Here is a 26,537-nt window from a genome sequence, read left to right as displayed (position 1 = left end):
CTAGGGTTGCCAGCCTTGGTAGTTGCTGTCTCTGTTGGCTTTACTCGGACCAAAGGATACGGAACATCCAGCTAGTAGGTTCCATAGGTTCCAAAGCTTTCTGGTCTCATCTTCTTAAAATAAAATGGGGAGGGGGAAGGAGAATTGAAACATCTAAGGAGAACCTAAGAACCCTCAACACGTCTGAGATGGGAGCAGGCTGTGTAGATATAAATAGGGAGGGAGGATTTAAATCAGTTTGCATTTAAAGGTCAATGAGCCTAATTCACACTTTCCAAAACAACAAGTGAACTAAAACATAGTCAGCCCTCAAAGTTCACATTTTTTCCAAATATTGTAATGCAGATCTCCAGCCAAATAATGCTTGGGGGAAAGCATATACTAGGGTAATGTTTGCATTTAAATGCATGTATACATTAAAACTTCATACAAAAATGTTGTGTATTAGGGGAAATTGCTTTGAAAAAATGTGCACATTAGACAAAGTTGCTTAATGTTAGTAGTAGTAGTATCCTGCCCATCTAAGTGGGTTGCCCCACCCACTGGGTGGCTTCCATCAAAAAATGTGTTTATGTAAGGAGAAATTCATACTAAAATGCTGATGAATTTTCATGAGGATTTTAAAAAATATATATAAAATATCAAACTAATATGAAGCATGGAGAACTGAACTTAAAATTGGAAAAGTGAGAAACCGAGAAACCAAAATTGACTGTTTCTCCTGCCCCTGTTTAAAAACTAGGAATCCAGGAGCCTTAAACTTTGAGATCTTTCTTGACCCTTCCTCCTCTTTCTTGGCTTCTCTCCCCAGCTGCTGGCTGTCCCTTGAAGGAGGGCTGCTCTACGCCTTTGTTGGCCCTGCTGCTGTGATTGTTCTGGTAGGTGCTCAAATGCCGCCCAGTGGTGTTGGTGGCCGTTAGCTTGTTCTGCGGATTATGTACTATGCTGCCATTTCATCGCTTTCCATGCCGGTGAGCAAAAGGCCTTTAGGAGACTCGTCGTTTTCTCCCTTTTAGGTTGAGCACTTTAAGAAATTTTGTTGATATGCCCTTTGCTTTTGTTGTTGTTGGGGTTTTTGTTTGCTTTTAAAGGGGCTGTTTTTGCATTTTGTGGAATAGTATGTCGCTTTGAGGCATCTTTTTTCATTTAACAGCTGTCTGCTACAATGTGAATTTTAAGGGGCCTAGAAATTAGATAGCCCTGGGATTCTGCTGATTGTGGATCTCTCTCTCTCCACTGCCAGGTCAACATGCTGATCGGAATCATCGTCTTCAACAAGCTCATGTCTCGGGATGGCATCTCAGATAAGTCCAAAAAGCAGCGAGCTGGGTAAGGCCACCCCCCACACAAACACACACTGCACACACCAATTCCAGACACTCTTTTTGTGACAAAATTCTGAAGCTGGCGTACCTGCCAGGCAAACAAGGTGCCATATATGTGGTGGGGCAATGATGTAGGAAGAAAGGGTGTTTGTCTCCTGCTGAGCAAAATATAAAGGGATTTTTTTGGGGGGAGCCCACCCCACTACCCTTCTATAGGGAGAAATCCCAGCAATCTGATTCTTATAGCAGATTCTGAAAATAATTAATATGGACATTTGGCTACCAGTGGCTACCAGCCATGTTGGCTATATACAGAAGGGGTTCTCTCCCAGTAAGCAACAGCAACTCACCTGCTGGGAAGCTAGCATAGTGGCTCCATCCCATCTGGTGAGCTGCTTTTGGCTGTGTACTCCCTCCAGTATTGGAGGCGGTATCCCTCTGAATATCACTCACTGGGGAGCTTGAGCAGGGAGATTGCTGTAGTCCTCAGGTCCCGCTGTGAGTACAGAATGCTGGACTAAATGGGCCTTTGTTCTGATGTGGAAGGACTGTTATGTTTTCTAAGCAGGGACCTCCAAGTTCACCAAGATCAGCTGAAAATTTGGTGGCAACTTATAGACACACAAAAAACCCCCATGCAGTCTGCTTTGCTAGTCATATTGGAAAATAACTTCCCTTGATATCACAGGCACATGCATACACATACTGCCCCTTCTGAATCCAATGTGACCTTAGCTTTTTTGGGTGCAATACAGCCTTCCCCAAACTGACACCCTTCAAATGTATTGGACTACAACTCCCATCAGTCCCATCTAGCATAGTCATGCTAGCTGGAGCTGATGGGCATTATAGTCCAATGCATCTGGAGGATGCTATTTTGGGGAAAGCTTTTATAATGCATCAGAAATGCACTTTTACCATCTCAGAAAGACAAGGTATAACTCTGAGTTCCGAAGGTAGGTTTGCATGCTGCCTGCGTGGTTGCTCAGACTTCACTTAGTTACCAGTTTTTTGTTACTTTAGGGAAAAGAGCATCAACTCCTCCAAGCCCTCTTTCACACAAGCGCTTGCGAACAGAGTGCCACATGGTGTGAAGCCTCCAGGTGCCTGTAGTAGCTAGCTGTTCCAACAGCTGCTACAACCGCCTGCTGAGAGCCCGCTTGTTCTCCGATGCAGCTTCAAACCCAAGAAGCAGCTAGGCTCTGTGGGAGGGAGGGTGAGCAAGCTGGAACACAGCACCAATGCTGGGAGGAAGGGTTGCGAGGGGGCTCTCCACAGGCAGCTGCAGTAGATGCTGGAAACACTGGCTGGCTCAGCTGAGAACAGTGGGTTTAGGTTGAGAAAGTGAGCCCTGAAAAAATGCACCGCTAAAGTCACACCATGGCGGCTTTGCTCAGAGTTAATGACGGCAATAAAACATCTACTCCACTTTCCCTTCCTATTTTGAGTCCTAGAGAGATTAAAATAATGAATGGCAGTGTGCACGTCTGTGTGCATGCGTGCATAAATGTGTGTGCATAAAATTACTTTTAGAAATGGGGGAGGTTTGAAAAAACACCAACTTGAATGAGGCAGGCCACTTGAAATTGTTCAAGGCCCTACTTTGAATAGAGTCTGACTCAGAGTGGAACTGACTAATATCCCAGCACTGTATTTCCCTGCCAGCCCCTTACCATGAAGAAGGGAAGAGGGTAACATGCATTGGAGGGCTCCCTTGAACAGAAACCCTCCCAGGGAATGGCATTTCCTGCTCAGGATCAACAGCCCCACAATCCCCAGTGGGAAAAGGCTCACTGTGCATTGGCTGCATGTTGATGGGAACTCATTATCTGCTTGTCCTTCTCCAGAATAAGGCTTTCAAGGAAATGGGGAGCAGCCCCTAAATGGGATTTTTGAGCAAATCAATCCTTTGAAAAGCTTATTAAGTAATGAACACTCAAAAATCCAAATTTATTTTGGGGACGAGACATTGGGGCAAGCAGCATCCCTGTCATCAGCAGGGCTCAGCTGTGCAAGCCAATCTTAGAGGGTTGGGTGCCCAAATTGCCCAGCTCTACATTGAGAGTCAGAGCTCTGCTCACCCTCAAAGTGCCCTATTTGCAATGTGCAGACATCAGTGGCCCACTGTGTAGAGTGTTCCTGCCCTGATCGTACAGCCACTCTCTCTCACACACAGTGGCAAAAAGCTCAAACCCTCATTTTAAGAACACCTCATTCAAAGCTTTTGGGGCAGCAGAGCTCCAGTTGATGGTGGCGTGGCAGGGAGGAGGGCTCAGCCTCTGCCTGTTGCCTGGAATGTCAGGAGACACTGCTGAGTATGTATGGCACAGCTTGAGATAGAAGAGGGACAATGCAGAGTCCCACCCTCTCTCCCAAAAAGGCAGCCTTTCCCCTCCTCTTCAGCATCTGCCAAAGGGGCTAAATCCTGCCCTTGAATTTCTGCCTGCCTTGCTTCATGCTGGCCATTAACAAGCCGTGCTTCCTGCAACTAACCCAGCTCTCTATTTCTCTCTTCTCTTTCCCCCTCCTCAATTGCTTTCTCCCCATTCCTCCTCCTGTCGGTCTTGTCGCCTCCTTTTCCTTCTGGCTACTTTGTCTTCTTGCTGTGCCTCTTCCCTTCCACACCTTGATGGGTTGGTGGGTGCAACATAATGCATGTTGGTTGGTGTGGAACTGGGAACACCCTCAGCTTCAAGGATCCCCCGTGTGGCAGCCTGCTCTTGAAATGTACCAAGTGCGGCGTGGTCTCCAGCACAGCCCTGCTCACCGCCACTGCCAACAGCGCCATGTTAGTCTCTCTCTCTGTCCTCCTCATACACTTGCTCTGCTGGCTGCCTTCTCTCTCTCTCTCTCTCTCTCTCTCTGGCTGCTTTGTTGACAGTGCATGTTGATGGGTGCTAAATTTTTCTTTCACTCGGCTGGGCTCTGTAATTTTACAGTTAGAAATGTCACCTGCTCTCACGGGAACTGCTAACGTTTACTTAAGGCGCAATTCCTTAGCTAGCAATTACTTTTGATGCTGTGGAGCCTCTTTATAGTGCCGGTTGATGGATACCATGGAGCAGTGATGGGGAACCTCCAGCCTCCGAATCTCATTAGGTCCACCAGGCCTCCCCATTCAGCCCACAAGGCTGTTTCAGCCAAGTCACACCCACCTGCTCCTATGTGGCGCTGGGTAAAGGGCAGGTAAAGAAGTGGCTCATATCAAAAGTAGGGCTTGCATAGGTACCTAAAAAGAAAGCCCTGTGCCTCTGGAAGCAACAAGGATCAGCTGTTTGTTGGTACTTTGGAAGTGCTGCACCTTCACAAGCACTGCTGTGATTAGGCCAAGGGAAATGGATCTGCCTGTCAGATGGCAGGGAGAGGGGTTACCCCATCCAACTGTTTAGGTTGGCCCCTCCAGGGGTTGGGGAGGTAAGGACCTGCAGCTCATGGGCCAGATCCAATTCCCCACCCCCACCACATACTATTGTCTAGTCTGCCTGGCAACCAATTCCCAGGGTCTCTGTTTTCTGAATTCCTGTGATCCTCAATCTTTGAGATGTCATAGACAGTGGCAAAGCTGCATGCTCCGCTACTGGGGGCAGAGAGTAGGCGGGGGAGTGGCTGCCCCCCGGGGGCGTAGTGTGTATCCCGGGGGGTGTGGCACGCCACCTGCGAGGGCATAGCGCGTGTTCTGGAGGCGTGGCAGCTGGTGCGTGGGAAGGGATGTGTGGCACGTGTCCAGGGGGCCCGCCACGATGGCACCCTACCTGAATAGTGGTGCTGGGGGTGGTCAGCTCCCTCCCCGCTCCCGTTCCTCCACCAGTGGTCGTAGATTGAACTTTGGACCTTTGCATGCAGAGCACATATGCTTTTTCCACCACTGAAACTTCTTCTTTCCTTGCCAAGCCAGGGCTTCTTGATTTCAGGCTGGAAGCTGCCATTTCAGTGGGGTGGAACTTCATCTCCCAAAGCACTGAGGTTCTGCAAATCCCCTGTGCCCAGCGTGGCAGCACCATGGTCCCTTCACGTGGCTGTTTTCGCCTCTGTGCTGCCTTTCCTAGGATGCTTCAACTACCTCCTCCTTCCTGAATCTGTCACCTAGATCAGCATCCCCCAGCCTGGTGTCCTCCTGATGTTTTGGACCATAACTCTCATCAGCCCTATCCAGCACATCTGATGGGAGTTGTAGGACAAAACATATGGAGGACACCAGGCTGCAGACCTAGATCATGCAGCAAATGGGATGTCATTATGTTGATGATGCAGAATTTAGCTCCATGATGTCATGGAGGGTGTTCGTAAGAGAGGGCAGTTTAAAGAACAGAGGAAACATCTCATTTGCCAGTAGTGCTGAAAAATCAACATCATTATTTTATTTTATTTTTTTCAAATGGAAGATGTTTTTCAGCACTGCCAAAACTATTTGCAAGAAGCAGCCAGTAGGTCTGGCCTTCACCCAAATGGCAATGACAGTCGAGAGGGATGCTTGTGCAGTTGAATTTATCACCTCAGAATCTTCTCTCCACTGAACTGTCAAAACTGCTTCTGGTCATTTTTTTTCTTTAAAAAAAAAGACACTTTCAAAAACTATTTTTAAAAAATCTAATGAATTGAAGAACTGTTCGTTTACTGTCCTTTTAGGGTGCCCACAAGGCAATCCCAGACGCTGCATTATGTTTGAGCCAAGCTCTTCAATAGAACAGCTGCAGTAGTAGAGCCATAGAATGTCACTCTACTCCTTTCTGCTCTCTCCACCAGGAAGGACTGTGAGCCACCTGCTCTTCCTGAGTACCTGCAAGGCCCTGAGGCTAAACTACACCCCCCCCACACACACACTGACTCCGCTGCCATCAGTTGCTCTTCTGCTCCCAGGTCTGTTGCCAGCGGCATCTGGGCTTGCTCCAGGGAGATGAGCAGGGAAGCGAAGTGACTGTGGCTTAAGGGTTTTTTAATTTTTAAAGGCAGTAAAAACACACACACACAAACACACAAAAACACCTTGCTGAAGAAGCACTTTTTGAAAAATCCCCTTATGTGTGAATTGCTTCAGATGGAAATTATTTTGGCAGCAGGGCAGAAACCATGTACCAGCTTGTCCAACCTACCCGGGGGGAGGGGAGAGTTGGGCAGCATGGAGTTCCTCCATCTCCTCTTGCAAATTGATTATTCTTATAAGCCTCTAGAATTAGGCCCGGTTGGCACCCACCAGGGATGGGACAGAAATCCATTCTGTTTGCATTTTAATGTGAACCTACCACATTTGCACTTCCTGAAATGGTACGCAAACTGAAACATAGCTCCGCTTCAGAATTTGCTCTTCTCTGAATGAAAGAGAAAGGGGGAGGGGAAAGGAGAGACAAGCAAATGTATTAGGAAACTGGTGGCCCTCCAGCTGTTGTTGGACTCCAACTCCCATCAGCTCCAGCCAGTATGGCCAATGGTCATGGATGATGGGAGTTAAGAGCCCACCAACATCTTGAAGACCACCAGTTTCCCATATTCAGGTGGGATTTGGCTGCAAAAAATGCATATTCTAGACATAGGTTGTAGAGGGAATATGTCAAGATTAACATGCATGAAAATGCACACATATTTTCACATGGACTTTCTTAAAATTTAAACAACCAGCCTATGTGGAAATGGGGCAAACTAAATGTAGTAAAAATGAGAAGCTGAGCACCTAGAGCACTCTCATGCTCCAGCACAGCTCCCATTCATCTTAATGAGCCTTGCTTATTTATCTATTTAAAGCATTTATGCCCTGCCCATTATAGCCAGAGAGGCTCCCAGAGTGGTAGGCAAAAATCAGTTCTAAGGGGGTCCCAGCCCTTCAGCTCACAGACTGAAAAGACATCATGTCACATGAAAAAGGGGGAACGCAGAGGGAGGAGGAAATATCCCAAGCAGAAGTTCTTAAAGTCACAGCCAATGTCAGTGACTGACTCTGTCCATTGCAATCAGCTCCATTTCCGTTCCTCTGCAGTTTGGCTTCCACTAAAACCTACGTTATGTTTCTTACTATCAGCGTTAGCCAAAACTGACATAATTAATTCTGATGCATTTCAACGGAAGGGAAATGTCACAAACAGTCCAGAAAAGAATGTAATTTTTAACTTAACGTTTGCGGGCTGAAGAAAGAACAATGGCCACTTCTGCTTGTATTTGCTTGCATGGTTTCTGTTTCAGACCTTGCACAAAACATGCGAATTACGGAAGTTTCTGTCCCCATTTCCATTTACGACTGGATTCTCTGGCATCCTTACTTATAGTTCTGTCTGTCCTGCCCTTGACAAGGCTTGTGCAGGAGCCTTGCCTGGTGGGCTGCGCTTTCTTGCAAGACCAAAATCAGGACCCTCAACAAATTGGGGAGCGAGGAACTATGCAAACCACAAAATTCACTGGTGGAAACAAACCTTCAGGTGATGTTTGGCAAACTGGCAATAGGCACCACTTGGTTCCATTTGCTTCCCCTTCACAGTGTCTTCTCCTGATTATATTGCCAGGAACATTCTCCCTGTTTCCTTGCATTGCCTATAATGAGCCTTTAACAGCCGAGCGAAGCACAAGAGGAGACGTTAGAATTAAAAGATAGTTAGGTCTAATTAATCACATGCATGAGCTGCGGCTGCCTCCCTTTTCTCATCTCTCTCTCTTTCTCTCTCTGCATGACAGAGAGAAAATGAAGGGAATCCATCACATCTGGGAAAATTTTTCCATTTTGATCTGGAAAGGCAAAGAGGGCAATGTGAATGGAGTTAAACAGCAGCTCTAAAATGGATTTTATTTTTACATTTCTCCTCACCCCACCCAAATGTGACCAGATGTGCAATTTGGGGAGGAGGTGCTATGTCTCTGCAAGAGCTGTATTTATATGGACAGTTCTCATCTTAGAAAAAGAAAAGTGCAGTCGCGTTGCAAGACAACCCCTTCTTAACAATTAGGATACCTCTAGAGAAAATGTGGTACAGCCAGTGCTTTTTTTCTGGGGCGACGCAGAGGGACGCATACCCCCTAAACATTTTGTGAATCTTTCTACTTTTGTCCATTTACTGTACTTCTTTTACCCAATTTGAACTATAAAATGGTGATTTTCTTGAGTCAAAACGAGAGTACCCCTAAACATTTTTAAGGGGGGGAGCACTGGGTACCACACTCATTGGATTGTGAGGTGGGGCATGGTGAGGGCAAAGGATGCAGTTATTCCTTAACCTCCTGGCCTACCCAGTCCCCAGTCCCTTTCTGGACCTCTGTGAAGCCTACATCCTACTGAAAAAGCTTCTTATGGATCTCTCACCAGCTAGTGTAGTTTGACCCACAATCTTATCGATGGTGTCACTGAAGAAATAAACCTCAGGAGGGTGCCCAGTCAGTGTAGACAGAGCTTGGAGATAATGCATAGGCCTCACAGAAATTCAAATCCCAGGTCAGCTGCCTCGTTCACCCCAGTTCTTGGATACTGGGACCCTGCCAATGCCAAGGCTGCAATTACATTTATTTATTGCTTACTACAGGGGTGGCTGTGGTGCGGGTGGCGCTGTGGGTTAAACCACAGAGCCTATGACTTGCCAATCAGAAGGTGGGCAGTTTGAATCCCCGCAACAGGGTGAGCTCCCATTGCTCGGTCCCTGCTCCAGCCAACCTAGCAGCTCGAAAGCACGTCAAAGTGCAAGTAGATAAATAGGTACCATTCTGGCAGGAAGGTAAACAGTATTTCCATGTGCTGCTCTGGTTCGCCAGAAGTGGCTTAGTCATGCTGGCCACATGACCCGGAAGCTGTACGCCAGCTCCCTTGGCCAATAAAGCGAGATGAGCGCCACAACCCCAGAGTCGGTCACGACTAGACTTAATGGTCACGAGTCCCTTTACCTTTATCTTACAGGGGTGGCTAACAATTTGTGGCCTAAGGGCCACGTTTACCTTTGGCCCACCCTCCAGGGGCCACATGCCAGAAGTCAGTGTGGACACCCCTAACCCTTACAGGGTGCACACAGCCCCCGTTTCTCATCTAATCCAGGAAGATCAGCTGAGGACATGGGTTATTGCACCCTCCCTTGTTATCAAATGATCACTCTGATGACCAGGGAGGGAGGTGGTTTGTGTCCCCATCAGGGCACTGGTATGCATGGAGGAGCCGGGTTTTTTGCAGATCTGATTTTTGTTGTTAGGGCAGAAAAAATGGCAGGCAGTGTGACAGATCAGGCCCCTTGAACTGGGGTTTAGCATCCCCTGGTGTACTTGCAAGAAAAGGTGCAGAAGCCATGTAGCTGTTGCCCAGACAGGCAAAGCTATGTGACAGATAAGTTAGGGTGGGTTGGGGGACTGAGGTAAGAAGCTGAGATGCGGCTAAGACAAGGCTGAGGTGGTTGAAAATGAAGGAAATGAAAATAACCGAACTGCTAGATGCAGGGGAACCTTGGTCTTCCTCGTGGTCCTCATCATTAAAGGCCACCAGAATCCACTAGACGTGGGAGAGTGTATCTAACTGCCATGCTCCAACATAGAGCCTTAAGGGACAAGTGGCCAATGCCTCTGACCAGGTGCAGAGTGTGTTCCTTCACTTAAGGAAGCAGGGAGCCCATACATTTTTCATGGTGTCTGCACAGAGCCCAAACATCTCTCTAGAAATATAAGCATAACTGAACAGATCCATATGTTCCTGGAACCCTCCACCCTCTGCCATGTTGCTTAATGTATGCTCATCTGCCAGCACTAAACTGCTTCCTGCCATCACCTTCTGCCCCCTCCCAAACTCCTTTGGTCACCTACCAATCGTATGCAAAGGGGCTCTTGTCGGGTGGCATGGGTGACCCGGCCTGTGTGCATTCCCCTTCTCCTTTGTGATTGGCTCCTGCACCTCTCTCTCACACCTTCTCCCCTCCCGCCCCCTCCCAGGGCATCGCTATGGAGCTCCTGCGTGGTCCTTCCCCTGCTGGCGCTCACCTGGATGTCGGCTGTGCTCGCCATGACCGACCGGCGCTCCATCCTCTTCCAGGTCCTCTTTGCAGTCTTCAACTCGGTCCAGGGCTTCGTCATCATCACGGTCCACTGCTTTCTGCGCAGAGAGGTGGGCGACATGCACTGCCAATGTGCTGGGACTTTCATTGGGTGTCCTCCTGCTGTGCTTTCTCTTTCCTGAGTCATTATTTTAACAGACAAACACAAAACACATGAAGGAGAGATCAAAGAATCGTAGAATTGTAGGGGATCCTTGGATGCAGTACCAAGATGCAGGAATGTGCTGGTAGACCCTATGGGGATTGAACCTGCAACCCTGGCATTATCAGCACCACACTCTAACGAACTGATGAACTCCTCTCCGAGAGCTGCTGTTGTGTAGTGGTTAGAGCATTGGGCTAGGGCACGGCATACCAGGGTTTTGAATCTCATTGGGTGACCAGGGCCAGTCATCATTTCTCCGCCTAATGTAACTCACAGGATTCTTGTGATGATAAAATGGGGGGGGGGGAGCCATGTACCCCACCTTGAAATAAAAAAGTGGGATGTAATAATACAATTCTCCAATTTGTAGCTTCTCAAAATTAGGCTGGTTTAACAGGCATCTAAAAAGCAAACTAACCCTCAAGCCTTTTTCCATCTCTGACAATAAATTCATATACAGAAAACTTTTTGACATCCCCTCCAAATAAAAACCACTTAGGTCTGCCCCTGCTGGTGCTCCCATTTTTCCCGGGGATGGAACATTTCAGCTCAGCTTTAAGAAAGCAGGTTTTCCCAGTTTTCATTTAGATAATAAGTCGACCTCTTCTGTCTAGCATTTGGGAATCACTGTTCTGCACTGAAGTGAACAACCTCTTTCAGGCCATAGGCCACATTCCCTCAGGGGCAGCCTTCCAGGGGCCACATACCAGTGGTAGATGTAGCCAGAGGTAAAAAGTGGGAGAAATAGCAGCAACATAGCCTACATGCAAGCCATGCACAGTCCAGAAGTTTACACCTGCACACCTGGCGGGCAAACAGAGCCATAGAGGGGTGTGGCCTGGGGGGTCCATGGACCTGATGGAGAGGCCTGGAGGGCCACATTTGGACCCTGGGCCTGAGGTTCCCCACCCCTGGTCTACACAGAGAGGGCAGTCGTTTTGATGGGACACAGGGACGGAGAATCCTCCCAATGTATTTATTCCACACACACCTCACTGTTCAAAGCTTTGAGGTTTTTCCCTACTATCAAGCAGTATATAATTTTTATGAAGCAAAAAATAAATAAATGGCCTTTGCCATCCCAAGCCACTTTCATTTGCTGGGGTTCTAAATCAGCCAGTCCAATTAATGGCTGTCTGGGACACGGGTAGAGATTGGCTACATTTCCCTCAGCCTGTATGGAGACAACCTTCTTTGTATTTCATCCATATGCACTCTGCAGGCCAGAGTTTTTCTCCCTACCCTTGACTTTTTACACTCCCCCATTTATCTTCACCCGATGGGTGGTGAGCGACTGCTCCATAAACATAAAGTACAGGCCCCGCAGAGGTGGCCCATGCAACGCCCGCTGCTGCCAGCTGCTTTCCACATCCCTCACTCTCCTGTCAGGAGTGAGGAGCTAGTAACGGCCATGTCCTTGCCACAGATTTGGTCGCTCAGCGGCATTAAGGCTGGCACCGGGGTGCTAAGAAGCTCGTCCAAAACGCCTGGTGTGCTTTAGGCACGCAAGCTGAGCGAGTCACAATTTATGCAGACTAATAAACAAAAGCATGGGGGGGAGGGGTTGAAGGGAGGCTTGATGCTAGCTCACAAATACTCCCAAGGTAACAGTGTATAAGCAGCAGTAGGAAATTCGTTTCCACACGATCGGAAGCAGAAACTGATGCAAAGCCCTCCCCAAGCACATGCCGCCCGCAGCTCATGCACCTCCATTTTGCTCCGCCCACTCCTGCATCTCTCCCCTTTCCCCCCTCCCGCAGTCACTGGCACACGGCTCCCGAAAGGTTGCCTACGAGGGAATGTGGCCCTCGGTGTTTGAAAAGGTTCCCCACCCCTGGTCTAGCCAACAGGTGGAGATGGAACCTGATCCTCTCTACCGCCAATGTTGGCTCTGGTTGGTGGGGGAAGTAGCAACAGAACAGTAGCCAGAGTGAGGGAGAAGGTCTGAGGCCTCCAGAGACCTGAGACCACATTGCCTGTCTGTACCTCTCCCAGGTACAAGATGTGGTGAAGTGCCAGATCGGAGTGTGCAAGAGTGACGAGAATGAGAACTCCCCTGACTCCTGCAAGAATGGGCAAGTCCAGATCATGGTGAGTGAGTGTGGGGCCCATGTTGTAGGGTGGGGGAGGGAGAACCGGTCACATGTGCACAAAGGGTGTTGCATCCCCTTCTGGGCCTTTGCAAGCTTGTTTTGGCTGAGTCCTCCTTGATGGGATATTTGCAGGGCTGATTCTGACATGATCTAGAACCTTTCTGAGCACACACAGTAAGGAATGGTCCATGCTTATAGAGTGCTTCCCACAAGTGTTTTTAAGTATGCTGTCAGTGATTCTTACAAGTGCTCTGTGGCCTAAGCTAATTTTTACTACAGAGGAGACACAAAGCTGGACTGGGGCTGATGGGTGTCCTAGTCCAAAACATCTGGAGGGCACCAGGTTAGGGAAGACTGATCTAGGGAGGTTATGTTTACTGAAACTTAAATCACTGGCTTGCATAGCTCAAGCCCTTGGCCACTATGTTTTAGCCTTTCAACACATCCAAGGTGGCAAAACGTGCCATTTTGGAAATGACATTGCTGCCATTTTGGATTAGGCATGTCCATCTTTGATATTGTGTGTGTGTGTATGTGTAGTCAATCAGTTGTCAGATTTTAACACCACCATGTTGCATATGAACAGGAAAAGACAGCACAATCATTTGAGCTTGGGTGGGTGGGTTTTATGTGGCATCACCAAAAGAAAATGTTTTAGTCAATCCTAGGCCTACGCAGAGTAGAGGCATTGACTAACTTAGCCCACTGATTTCCTTGAGTGCTCTGAGTAGAATGTAGTTGGCTGCAACTCCCTAAAAATGTTCAAAAAGCACTCGGTCTCCCTTCTCCAGCGTAATATTTATGCCTCTTGAAAGGCTCAAAGCTGGCTAAGGAACATCACTGAGCCACCTTTGTTGCCCACGATGCATTCATTTCTCCACTCCCACCTTCTCTCTGTCTCTTCCTCTCGCTTCCTCTCTCGTCTCTCTTTCGTTCTCTCCCTTTCTCCCCCTCTTTCTGTGTTTTTATAGACAGATTTTGAAAAGGATGTTGACCTGGCGTGTCAGACAGGTGAGTCCCTCTTCCTTTCTCCCTGGCACTCGTATGGGTCAGCCAGGGAGGCTTTGGGAAGAGCTTATCATTGAATAGGGAAGGGGCCAGTTCTTTCTAAGGACATTGCATAACATGGGCCTCCATATGGAAGAGAGATCAGGAGCATAGTTTTTGGCAAGGATGGTCCTATGCTAGGCAACCAGCCCCCGAGCCCCCCAGAAACAGCACATCCCACAGGCAGGAAGGAAATAGGAAGGGCTAGGTCAAGCTGGTGACAAAAGAGACTAGCTGTCAGTCCCATGAGTTTCCAGCTTAAGGCTCAGGGGGCTTCCGATTAATCACACACACCCAGTATTCACAACTGGCCACAAGGAACTCCCCTGTGCCATGTCATCTACCCAGCTCACAAGTTCAGTTCCGTGGTCTTTGCCAACCTGGTCCCCTCCTGATATTTTGCACGGCCAGTTCCCATCATCCCCAGCCAGCATGACCATGCTGTCATCTCCCCCAGCATTGTATAGCTATGTTGTCTGGAGCTGACGAGAACTGAAAACCAAAACATCGGGAGGGCACCAGGCTAGCAAATGCCAGCTCACAGCTTTTGCATGCCCAGAGGTGCCCAGAGACAGTTCCACCTCATCTTCCAGGTTCTTCTGGCCTACCGTTCTTTAAGCACACCTGGATCTCCAGGTTCCTGGAAAAACCACTCTTGTTACCTCCATTTATGACAAAAGCACCAGCTAACACCCTCCCCTGGTGTGCTCTTCAGACTGAGAAGTGTTCCCACCAAAGGGACTTTTCCACCTTTCTTCCTCCCCCCCCCCAGCCCCAAACCCGCAGACTGAAGCATTCCCTAAGCGCAGGTGCTCCCCTTAATTCTCCCAGAAACTGTTTCATGTTCCATTTGACTGTCCGCTTCCCTCCCAGTCCTCTTCAAAGAGGTTAACACGTGCAACCCAGCCACCATTACAAGCACCTTGTCGCGCATCTCCCTGGATGGGGACGAGGATCCAAAGCTCAACACCAGCTCCGAGGGCAGCCTGGGCTTCTCCACCCTTCCTGGGAATATCCCACCCACTTCCATCCTGGTCCAGGTGCCCAAAATGACACACAACGTGGTGAAAGGGCTCAACGAGCTCAACGACCCTCCTGCCAAGAAGGACGTCAACCTGGATCCAGCTCGGGGGGCGGTGTACCTGTGTGGCGACAGCAGCCTGCGGCAGTTGGACTATGGGTGGCTGCGGCCACAGGAGGCCACCCTGGAGAGCAACTACATGGTGCTGCCACGGCGGACAGTGAGCCTTAAGCCCTTCACCAGGGAGGAGGGCAAGCTCAACATTAAACTGGATGACGCGCCGGGCCTGGCCAAGGGCCGCCACCCCATGGAAGCCGAAGCCTACCCCAGCTTTGCCTCCATGGACCACATCAACGTGAACCTGAACCAGCCGTACGGGACAGTCAAGCACCCCTACGGCCTCCAGTTCAAGCAGCACCCGACAGTACGGCAGATTTTGGCCTCAGAGCTGTCAGAGCGCAGCCGCACCATGCCACGCACTGTGCCTGGCTCCGCCATGAAGGTGGGCTCCCTGGAGGTAAGAGGGGCAGTGGGCGGGAGTGGGCCAGGAGCTTGTTTGATGACATGTGGAGGCAGTGGACATGTAGGCCAGCCTCCCCCAATGTAGCAGCTACCAAGTATGTTGGACGGCAAGTTCTATCGGCTCTGGCCAATACAGTGCTGTGTTGTCTGTAGCTGATGGGAGCAAGGCTGGTGTAGACGCTGTTTTCTTAAAGTGGGAATGGGCACCGAGTCTGCATGCCTACATCTGTATTTATCTGCAGGTCACCACTTTATTGATTTATTTATTTGAAAAGATGTATATACCGCTTGATTGTAATAAAACCTCAAAGTGGTTTACAAAAAGATTAAATTATGCACCCGCTAGAAGAGAGGGCAAAATCTATGTCTGTGCAGGTAAATCTATAGAATGATGCACAAGTTGATGGCTTGAGCATGAATACAGGGTGCCACAAAAAGAGGGGAGTGTGCATGAATTAATGCAATGGCTGAGGAATGTTCCAAAGGATGTAAAGGCCAATCTGCAGCAAAGAATCCTGGATTATATCAGTTTAGCATCATAGCTCCCCAGCTCCAAAAAAAGAATCCTGGGAACACCAATATGATGAAAGTGCTGGTACACAAGCCTAGTACTTGCACAGCTACAGTCCCCAGGGTTCCACAGGTGAGCAATTGTGACGTTATTTTTAAGTTTGTAGCATCACTACACCCATTGAAAGTTGAGGTGCCGGCGCCAAGCTGAAAGGGTTAGGAATTGTGTGGAGGGAGAGCGTTCTTTCTGTAGTACAGCCTTTGCCATCCTGGTTCCCTACAGATGCTTTGGAATGTGGCTGATGGGAGTTGTAGTCCAAAAATCTGGAGGGCATCGGGTTGCCAAAGGCTACTGCAGTAGACAGAAGTACCCGTTCAGACTTTCATGATCAGCATGGAAGGTGCCTTTCCCCACCCCACTTTGGCACTCATTTTTATCCTCCAAAGGACCCTACAGATCAGTGTGGAGACCAGCTGGGTTTTGCTTCATCTCTTTTTATCCACTCTTCACCAAATGTGGCATTTGCTCAGTGTCCTTTCCCACCCCCCACTTTGTTTGCAAAACAGATTCCCTGCAGCTGTGAAAAGGCAGATTTTGGGGGGTTTCCACCCTCAAGTCTGGCTTCTCAAAGGAGAAAAGAAGTCACTGCAGACAAAGCTGATTGTGGGAATAACCTCCCATTAATTAAGAGTTGGCTTCAGCTCACCAGCAGTTGCTAATGAACACGCATATGTGCGCCCACAGTTTTTGTGCAAAGCCACAGGCAGCAGCTTTTCTGAGTTGGGAAGAGAAATGTGGCTTTCTGGGAGAGCGGAAGAGTTTCTCACCTACCAATAAGAACCTAAGAAGAACCCGGCTGCAGCATCAGGCCAATGGCCCATCTAATCCATCTATATACTGATCTCACAGTGGTCAACCAGGAGCCTATATGAAGCTGAAAGCAGGGCGTGGGTGCATTGGCGATCCCCCCAGTTGTGATTTAAACTATGTACTGTGTGAAGAAATACTTTTGTTTTGTCTATCTACCCTGTGCCTTCCAGCATTGAGCTTCATTGGATGGGCCCAAACTCTACAATTATGAAATAGGGAGGGGAGAAACCCTTTAGCCACACCAAGCATAATTTTATGCTGCCCTATCATGCCTCTTCTTACTCATCTTTTTTTCCAAACTGAAAAGTCCTAAACGTTGTAACCATTGCATGGGTCAATTCCCATTTGGTTGCTACCTAAATCTCTCTAGTCAACTGGAAACAGGAAGTGCCAGTCAAACTGCCTCAGGAATTTTGGGTTGGGACCCTTGCCTTTCGTTGCTTTTGTGCTGCTGCCATAATGGCTTGGGTCTTTCCTTCTCCTCTTCCCCCTAAAATACTTTGACAGACTTCCACTCCAATCCTCCCATCCCAAATCATGTTGATAGGCCTCCTTTCTTCTCTATGTGCTATTAGGCTTTGGGGGGCCTGCCCTCCCCCCATACATGTGCTCTCCAGAACTTCGTATCTCTAAATGCTGAACAAATTAGTAAAGGCTTCTTTCTCTCCCTTCCTCCCCCCCCCCTTTTTGCATCCGTTTCCTTTGTGGTATGCCTACATCCCTCCCCAGAGAAAAAGACTGCGGTACTCTGACCTGGATTTTGAGGTAAGTGCCTGCCCAGTCTTCTCTTCTTCCTGATGTCGCAAAGAGACCTCCTTTGACCCAACGAGATTATTCTTGTGCTCTGCACAGCAGTTGTCTATATGATACAGATCTCTATCACTTTCAGTTTGTTACAGACTTAAACTGGTTTAAGAATAATTCCCTCTCCTACACTCGCCCCACAGAACCTCAGGAAGTGTAGTTCTGAGCCCAGGAGGCCTATGAATTTCCAGCTATTCATGTCAAGCAAGAGTTCCCAGGATTCTTTGGAGGAAGGTTGTGTCAGTGATGCTGGTCTCAAACCAATTAGGTTTGTAGTCTGGATATACGGCATGCCCCTCCAGACTCCTGTTGTTGTTGGGTACCGTATTTTTTGCACCATAACACTCACTTTTTTCCTCCTAGAAAGTAAGGGGAAATGTCTGTGCGTGTTATGGAGGGAATGCCTACGGGTGGCATGCCTACGGATTTTCCTTCTTTAAAAACTATGTGCGTGTTATGGTCGGGTGCGTGTTATAGAGCGAAAAATACGGTATATTTTGCAAGCTGTCCTTAATACAGCAATAGTTCGTTAGTGGTGGATTTATACTGGACCACCCACACGCCATTCTACTTTATTAGTTGTTCTGCAATGCTTCCCTAATGTTATCGCATTGTTGCTAGTCTGGAGGGGGATCTCTTGAGCTATAGTATTGAAAGCAGCATCATGTGTAACCACCCCAATGCAGTCATGAGCACAACTAATCATGTGACAAGTTAGAGAAGGTTTGGGCCAGCTGGTGTGTGGGTATGTAAGGAGACAAAGCAGGATTGGGGAGAGAACCCCCACCCCACCCCTTTACTTAAGGCTCTCTCTTCTCAGAAACCCAGTCAGTTTCTGGAGAGTCTCATATGTCATGCATGAGGAAGGGAGTAGGCACCGCAATACCCATTTTGTTTATTTCCTCTCTCAAGCCTCTTTTCCTGGTTCTGATTTAAGCATAATCTGATGAAATAGGCCCCCAAGTTTTATAACAGGCAATAAAGAGCGTTAGCAGTTGATTAAAATGCCGGAGCCAGAAATGCGAGTATTTTAGCTGAGTTTATGGGGGAAGAGGTAATATCCTTCCACTTACTGCAAAAGGTTTGATAGTGGGGTGCAGCTCCAGCCAGCCTTAAAGGCTCATCATCAACTGATTTCCGCCCATAAACGTTGACCTGACAGACTCTCTGGTCATTGATCTGAGGAAAAGAAAAACAACTCTCTGGGCCATCCTGCCAGCCACTTAACATCCAGCAGGGGAGAGGCAATAGCTTTCCGGAGCATTGACACAAGGTATGATAAGGACCTTCCAGGCTGCACCCACCTCATCCTGTGAAGAGAATTTGCTAGGCTTTGTAGTGCTTCAGGAACCTGCAACAGCCTGAGACCACAACAGGACACAAGGAATGAGAAAACCACAGGGAACAATGCCTCTTTCAGACCGCCTAAAGCTCTCTTAAAAACTACTGCCTGCCTCCAGCCAGCCCCGGTTCTTTGTGAGTGGAAATTCAACAATGCTTTTGAATTTCCCCTTCAAAAACTAAAAGGATATATTGCAGAGGTTAGAGTAGATGACCCTCTAGGTCCCTTCCAACTTTACAATTCTATGATGGAGTTTGCTTCATGCTTGCTATCTAAGTGGCTACTCCTTGTGCCACACTAATCAGGATAATATATTTATTATTAGTATATTATTGGTCATCCCAGCTCACCTGATTTGGGGAAATAAACAGATTTTCCCTTAAGAGCACAAAACTCTTCCGGTTCAAAAATCTTCAGAACAGCCCTGCAATGTTGACCAGTACTGATCATCCTCATCATCTGCAACAAGGATGTGGGGCATTTTTCGGCCTGAGGGCTGTATTCCCTTCCGGACAACCTTCCAGGGTGAGGGGAACCTGCCAGGGTGAAAGGCAAAAAAGTGGGTGGAGCAATGGAGGTGACTCTTCTTCTCTCTTTTTTAAGCATTAAGGTACATTCCAGCCATGCAAATGTCAGAGCTTACACACACATACACAAAAGGCATTATCACAGTTCAGAGAAGGACCAATAGTCTAATACAGCATCTTCCTGTGTTGCAAGCAAAAGTGCTTGGGGAGGAGGGTGTGCAGGAGGGATGTGAACAGAGGAGGAGTCTGCGGAAGTCCACATGAGGTTCTCCACTCCTGCTGCACAAGCAAGTGCTGGCTTAAGGCTGCCAAGGGAGTCCAAGGCTCAGGCTGGGATGCGTAAGGGGCTCCTTACATTTCATGTGCTTTGAACCATCCAGAGTTGCTTTGGGGAGATGAGCTTCTGTGCCCACTGACTTCTCTGCTCTTTCTCTGCTCTCTCTCCCTCCCCTCTCGGGACTTGTTGATTAAAAATCTGCAGAAAGTCATGCATACAAGAAAGCGCCACTCAGAACTTTACCACGAGCTGAATCAAAAGTTCCACACACTGGACCGGTATCGGGCTCCAGCTACCAACGCAGCAAAGGTAAGAATGGGAGGAAAGCAAAGGAACAAAATCCTTCCTCATTAAGGCTTGGAGAGCATCTGGCAATAGTATTGAGCAGGGCTTAATCTGATTGGCGGGGGTGGGGTGTGTGGTTCAAACACAGCATCTGTTTTGAATGCCTCTGGAACATGTGACACCATAATGCTCCTGAGCATATGCAGAAGTCAGAGCAGATGAAATAATTGAATTGGTGCAACACGGATTTCACATTTGGGGTTCGTTTGGACAGGATGGCCACTGATGTGTTTTTAAAAGAAAGTTGCACTAAAACATGAAAGATTAAAAAAAGGAGTCTCATGGCACCTTAAAAACTAGGACTCTTATTATGGACCAATAGAGTCAACTTCTTGATGAACAGAATTGAATTTCTTTGGGTCTGAATAGAGACAGTGGTTTTCTCTCCCAATAATATACTCACCTGCTATATAGGAGGCATCCACAGTAGGGTGTTTCTGAAGGCAGCTAAGAGGACATTGGGTTGTATCCAACTAAGTTTTACTCAGAGTTGACCTGTTGAAGTTAAAGAACTTAAGTTAGTCATGTCCATTATCTCCAAACAGGACTAGCATTGCATCCAACCCATTTGTTTGCTTGGGCTTTTCTGCAAGTACATTATTGGCCAATTTTAGATAGTGTACATATCCCCAGCATTGTTTAGATTTTATTTAGATTTTATGCTCTTAACACTTGAGTGATGAATTTTGTTCTATAAACCACTTTGGGGTCCTAGAATGGATTTTAATAAATAAAACAATAAATAATTAACCCTAGCATTGCCAAATTGTTTGTCACTTAAAACTGCTATTGGAAAAGGGTCACTGTGCTTCTCTTACATGTATTCTGGCTCTAATTGAACTGTCAGTATCTGTACTTTTTCTCTTGTTTCCCCCTGACCAACTCCAACCATCCACACTGCTTACAATTCCACCCCTGTTACAACCATGTGAATAGCTAAGCTGTGCCTGCAACTGAGGATGTTTAAAAAGCAGATTAAATGTGGAGAAAAGAGGAAAACACACTACAAAGTGACATAGACTAGGAATCCTCCGATTCACCCATCCTTAGTGTAAACTCTGCTGAATTCCACACCAAGAAATACCACAGTTTGGGCCCAGGTTGAGTTGGATCACAGAGTGGGAGGCGAGGCATAGTCTATGGGCTTAATTCTTCTTGTTGTTCTCACACAGAGAGAAAAGCGGTGGAGCGTCTCTTCAGGGAGTGGGGAAAAGAATATGCCTGGCGTAAGTTTTTGTTATCCTTTGATAATGGGAGAGAGGAAGGAAGAAAAGAGATGCATTATGGGAGAGGATTTGCTGGTGCTGGCCACCTAATATACAAAGTAGGAAACAGGCCAAAGCCATCAAGAAGAGCGCCTGTAGCTTCTAAAGGTATTGCTGAGTCCACAGGACACCAGAGAGCCTTGGCAAAGGCAATTGCTATATGTAGAGAATACCACAGTCATGCTATGAAGGGTTTTGGACAGGATTCCAGTCCCACCTGGAGGCATCCTTGTATGTGCTCTGCTACAGTCATTTCTGGGCCAGCCATTTTCAGCGGAAGCCGCTCTGTGTATCTTGTGCTGTTTATTTTTCACTCTGTAGCCTAACAGCACCCCTCCCCTCACTCTCTCTTCTTTCCCCAGCAGGAAGTCACCAGCCCAGAGAGCCGGCAGCAGAAGCAGAAGTCTTGGAGCACCTTCAAGGCCATGACGCTGAGCTCCCTGCCCTCCAAGCACCGGGAGAAACTGGAGCTGCACTCCGCCGACTGGGAGAAGCATTGCATGAGCCTGGATCTATCCGAGGGGGACTTCCAGACAGAAGTGTGAGCCTCGTGAACTCTGGGATTTATCGGTCTATAAATATATATAAATATATATATATATTTTCACACTGACACTTTGGAAAAAGAAGACAAAAAGAAAAGACAGCTCCATCCCCTTCCGGCGGTTTTACTGAGGAGGGGGGCAGTTTTGGAAACAGTGGCCACCTCTTTAGATGGTCCTCGAGAGGAGGAGGAGGAGAGGGGGCGGGATAGCAGGAGCTGCACCCTCCCCAAGTGTCACAAAGGCACAGCCATGCACACACCCCACATAAGCACTTGCTCCACTTGGAGGTCATGATGAGGCGGGGAGGCGTTCACACACAGAGAGAAAGACACACACCTTCTGCCAGCCCCTCTTTTCCCCCGTGCAGTGATTCACTGCAGGATCCAAAAGCGCTCACACAATCACGCCAGCGGCTGTTCCGGCCTCAGGACTTGGAGGGGCAGGGGCAGCTTTTCCCCCACTTGGGGGCAAGAGAACCAATCTTAACTCTTTTCTATCTGGACCTTTCCTCACGCCATGCACTGTGTGCACGGCCAGCAGTCTGGGATAGCTGTCGCCACTGCCCTGCGTCTCCCCGTTTGAGACTCGGCTCCTTGCACTGTCCTCCCTCCAGCACCAGATCCCCCTGCCTGGGCAGCGAGGGAGAAGACCTGGCTCCTTCTCTGCCCCATTCTGCCCCAGGTCGAATCGGAGTCTCCCTCCCTACCTGGAGCACCCTCCCCATGTCTTCCTTCCCCATCCTCACCTGCTCTATCCCAGGCCGGGCGGGCACTATGTTTGTTGGAAATAAAACATTCACTCTGTGGAACTTTTGCTGCTGTTTCGTTCTTGGTTTTACTGCTCTTTGACCGATGATGTAAGAACAAGCACAGGACGCGCTGCCTTATACCAAATCAGTATATGGCTTGCGAAAATTCATTAGCAGTAATGTACCAAAATTCAACACCTTCTAATACTTAAGAGTCTTAAATGATATTTACAATGCCAAAATAACATACGCAACTCAATATTTCAAAGCCAAGCAGTCCAATATTCTTGCAATAAGTCCAAGCAGTGCTTTTTTTGGGGGGGGGCACAAACCTCTAAACATTTTGTGAATCTAAGTTTGGCCTCATTGAAGGGCAGTATTTCAATATGAGTAGGAAAATGAGAGTACCCCTAAACGGGTTTTTAGGGGGGGGGAAAGCACCGAGTCCAAGAGAATAACTCTCTATTTTTCTATATTTGTTGCTGATGTGATCCTGATGAAACTCCAGCAACAAGATAACTTAATATCAACCTCTGTTTCATAAATCTTCCTCTGGTCAGCCCGAAATGGACCTATGCAATGGCAATTCAATGCTCCACCAAATAGGTGAACTCCAGCCTTGAGAAGGCACTCTTTTCAAAGAAAGCAAAGCTGGCTCATGCTTGAGCAGCTGTCCTTGTTTTTTGCATTGACAGCGAAGTAGCAAAATTTGGGGGCTTACTAAACCCTTAACAAGCCTCCATAGTGGATATTATTGGGCAGTCTTCAGCCTGGAAGGTCACACAGGTTGGGTAGGCTTGTTCTCCCTTAAAAAGGGGGAGGTAATATCGTGTGCAATTTTGATCTGCCCTCCCCAGTTTGTGACCTGCTAAGCCCAATGTAGCCCACCAGCTTGCTGTGGGGTCCTTCCAGATGCTTGAAATGCAGGCTTCTGATCAGACAGTAAAACTGGACCTTAGGTGCGTCACCATACCTGGCTAGTGGACTGCACTTTACTTAGAATCATAAAATCGTAGAGTTGGAAAGGACCAAGAGGGTCATCTGTTCCAACCCCTTGCAATAAAAGAATCTTTTGCCCAATGTGGGACTCGAACCCACAACCCTGAACTGTTCCTCAGAAGGCTTGGTTTCCAGACCCTTGACCATCTCGGTCACCCGCCTCTGCACACATTCCAGCTTGTCAATACCTTCCTTAAATTGTGGTGCTCAGAAATGGGCACAGGACTTGGGGGGTGGTATGACCAAGACAGAACAGAGTGGTGCTATTATTTCCCTTGATAGGTACACTGTTGGTTCTGGGTATCTAGAGTTTCAGACGGGACTTTCCCAGCCCTATTAAGAGATGCGAGGGATCAAACTTAGGACGGATGCAAGTCTCAGGATTTTTGCACATCACAGAACCTGGATTCCTTGAACACAGGGGAACTCTGGTTACACACTACTTAGGTCATATATATCACAGTGGCAATGTATCTGAGCGAGGTTTTGCACACCCCTGGGCTGGCGCTGTTTATTTCTGCTGGGCTCCAGAGTACCCTGAAAGGAAAATGACAAAATGACTGTGCATCTTCAGCTGCTCCGCACGTTTCCAGAGGCAGCGGGGAAAGCAAAAACTGTTTGACAATAAATACGGCCAGTGGGGAGTTTGGAGAACACCTTCAGCCTGAGTCACCTTGTTAGAACAGATGGGAAGCAGCCACATTGAACTGGTTCCTTGGGAGGGCTCTGCTGCCAAGTGCAGGCTCTGCTTGGCAGCTGTTCCAGCGCAACACAAAAGGAAGAAGGGAAGAGCGGCGATTATTGATCCTTCCTTGCCCAGAAAGAGGAGGAGGTGGAGGAGGAGTCTAGAACTGCTGGCAATTTCCAACCCAGCTGCAGTTCAGAGTTTGCAGATTTGGTTGGGAAATGGTGTTTTCTGAAATGAGGGGAGGCACCAAACACAATCTGTGGCATGTCCCACATGCCCCATCTGTCCACACCACCGCCCTGTCCTCCAATCAGGCCTTCAGATGGGGCTGAAGTGAAACAACTCACACACTTCCCAATTATAACTGGTGAATCTAGAAAGCTCTTTCTGTTATTATTTGGTGGGGGCACCCTTTAAACTGGTTTGCCTGTGTTTGGAGAGATCTTATTGGTGGTAGTGCCCCCCCCTTGTTTCTTTTTATCGACCTTCAGGTGTTTGCAATTTATCAAAAGGTTTCTATCTTGGTTTTCATTCACAAAAGAAATTCTGAAGCAGTTCAGACAATAATAAAATGTAAGACTATCCAATAAAAAAATAATCAATAAAGTTAACACAATAACCAAGGTAAGTGGTTATTAACAATATTACGGATCAAAGAAAGCCTGGCTCAGGGTTCTGAATAGAAGCTCCCATTCTCAGCTACCATTGGCTATGATGACTGGGGCTGATGGGAGTTCTGAAGGGGCATGTGCTGGCTACCTGTGGCCCAAGTGAACAGGTAGGTCTTTAACAACAACAACAATGACAAAATTCTTATACCCCACCCATCTAACTGCCCCAACCACTCTAGGCAGCTTCCAACAAAAATACAGAGGGAAAGAAGAAGGATAAGGAAAACCTAACCTAACCAAACCATCAAGCCTTAAAAACTTCCCCAAGCAGGGCTTCCTTCAGATGTCTACAAAAAGTTATATAGTTGTTTAACTTTTTGACATCTGCTGGGAAGGTGTTCCACAGGGTGGTGCCTTGTAATTTCACTTCTCACAATGGGGAAACTGCCAGAAGGCCCTCTGAGCTGGGCATCAGTGTACGGGCTGAACAATGAGGGTGGAGGCACTCCTTCAGGTATACAGGGCCAAAGCCATTTAGGGATTTAAAGGTCAACACCAACACTTTGAATTGTGCTTAGAAACATACCGCAAGGCAACATGGATCTTTTAAAACCAGTGTTATATGGTCCCAGCAGCTGCTCCCAGTCACCAGTCTAGCTGTCGCATTCTGGATTAGTTGTAGTTTCTGAGTCACCTTCAAAGGTAACCATGTAGAGCGCATTGCAGTAGTTCAAGTGGAAGATAACCAAACCATGTACTACTCTGGCAAGACATGGTTGGTGTTCACCAGATCTCAATAAGGAAGAGTATTCCTAATGGTAAGTGCTACCATGGAGAAGCCCCTCCTGTGTGCCCCTACCAGATGGGTATCTGAAGGGTATTGTATAGTCAGAAGGACCCCAACCACAGACCAGAGAACAGTCTCTCAGATAACATGGCCTCTCAGACAACAAGACTAACACTTTAAACCTAGTTTGGTTACTGATTGGCAACCAAGACAGGTCATTCAGTGCAGGAGATTATGAGTTGCCCAACAGGGTGCACCACTGTGAGATCCCAACTCCCATTCACCCCAGTCACCATTGTCCAGTGATCAGAGATGGTGGGAGTGGCAGTTCTGCAATGTCTGAAGAGCCACAGGATCCTCTTCCTTGTTTTGAAAGCTACCAGCAGTGAGGGTCACCACACACACAAACACATGTTTAGAACAGAAGCTGTGTATCTGGCAAAGGCATTTAAAAGCCCGAAGAAAGGGAGGATGTAATTCTCTAATTCCATAATAGGGTTGCCTCTTTATGCCCTTCCATTAAAAAAAATATGGAATTTTTAAAGGGCCTAGGCCAAAGAAAAATAATAATTCAGAGTTCCTGGAACCAGGTCCATGGGAAGTTGATGTATGGAGGATTCTGTCCTGGAACAGAGTTCTGGAGTTGATTAATTCCTGCTCTATGAGGCCATGAACAAGAAAAAGTCCTAAACACAGCACACTCACCCATTAACACCAGTCCCACCAGTTTTGTCTGCATCACCCAATCCACTGTGTGCCTCTTGGCTTTCCTTGGACACTGCTAATTTGCTGCCTCCTGTAATAGCTGGCCATGTGGTGCTGAAGCATCTGGCTGGGTTTTCTAATGAGACTGACCCCAGACAGTTCCTGAGAACTGCAGACTTTTAAAAACGGGCTTGATATGTGGGAGTAAGATTTAATCCAAGTCTATAATGGGCAGACAGGTTAGCAATAAGAGACCACACTGCTAAAAGCAGAGACACCAGAGCTTTATACAAAGGGAGTGTTCAGTTTCTTGTTACCCTCTGTTCCTTCATTATGAAGTTCCTGCTCAGGCCAGGGGATA

General features: G+C 47.7%; 1 protein-coding gene across 10 annotated transcripts in view; it reads left to right on the top strand.

Moving 5' to 3' along the window:
• Window positions 1–22,446, top strand: part of ADGRB2 (adhesion G protein-coupled receptor B2) — a 161,883-nt gene extending 139,437 nt beyond the window's left edge. For 5 of the 10 annotated variants that reach the window (XM_082232767.1, XM_082232772.1, XM_082232771.1 and 2 more), the window contains 12 exons: window positions 5–74; window positions 812–878; window positions 1,244–1,329; window positions 4,015–4,113; window positions 10,203–10,374; window positions 12,465–12,560; window positions 13,534–13,573; window positions 14,483–15,147; window positions 17,263–17,298; window positions 19,688–19,792; window positions 21,001–21,054; window positions 21,456–22,446. In XM_082232767.1, coding sequence (XP_082088893.1) covers window positions 5–74; window positions 812–878; window positions 1,244–1,329; window positions 4,015–4,113; window positions 10,203–10,374; window positions 12,465–12,560; window positions 13,534–13,573; window positions 14,483–15,147; window positions 17,263–17,298; window positions 19,688–19,792; window positions 21,001–21,054; window positions 21,456–21,638 — 1,673 coding nt within the window. In that variant the 3' untranslated portion in view covers window positions 21,639–22,446. Of the gene's footprint in view, window positions 1–4; window positions 75–811; window positions 879–1,243; window positions 1,330–4,014; window positions 4,114–10,202; window positions 10,375–12,464; window positions 12,561–13,533; window positions 13,574–14,482; window positions 15,148–17,262; window positions 17,299–19,687; window positions 19,793–21,000; window positions 21,055–21,455 lie in introns of those variants that run through there. The other 5 variants (XM_082232766.1, XM_082232765.1, XM_082232768.1 and 2 more) reach the window with 5 other exon arrangements.
• The last annotated feature ends 4,091 nt before the right edge of the window (window positions 22,447–26,537 follow it).

The sequence above is a fragment of the Podarcis vaucheri genome (genome assembly GCF_965113315.1).
Source record: "Podarcis vaucheri genome assembly, chromosome: 7".
In the NCBI taxonomy this organism is placed as follows: Eukaryota; Metazoa; Chordata; class Lepidosauria; order Squamata; family Lacertidae; genus Podarcis; species Podarcis vaucheri.
The sequence above is the reverse complement of the archived record's forward strand: the minus strand, read 5'-3'. Positions and strand labels throughout refer to the sequence as shown.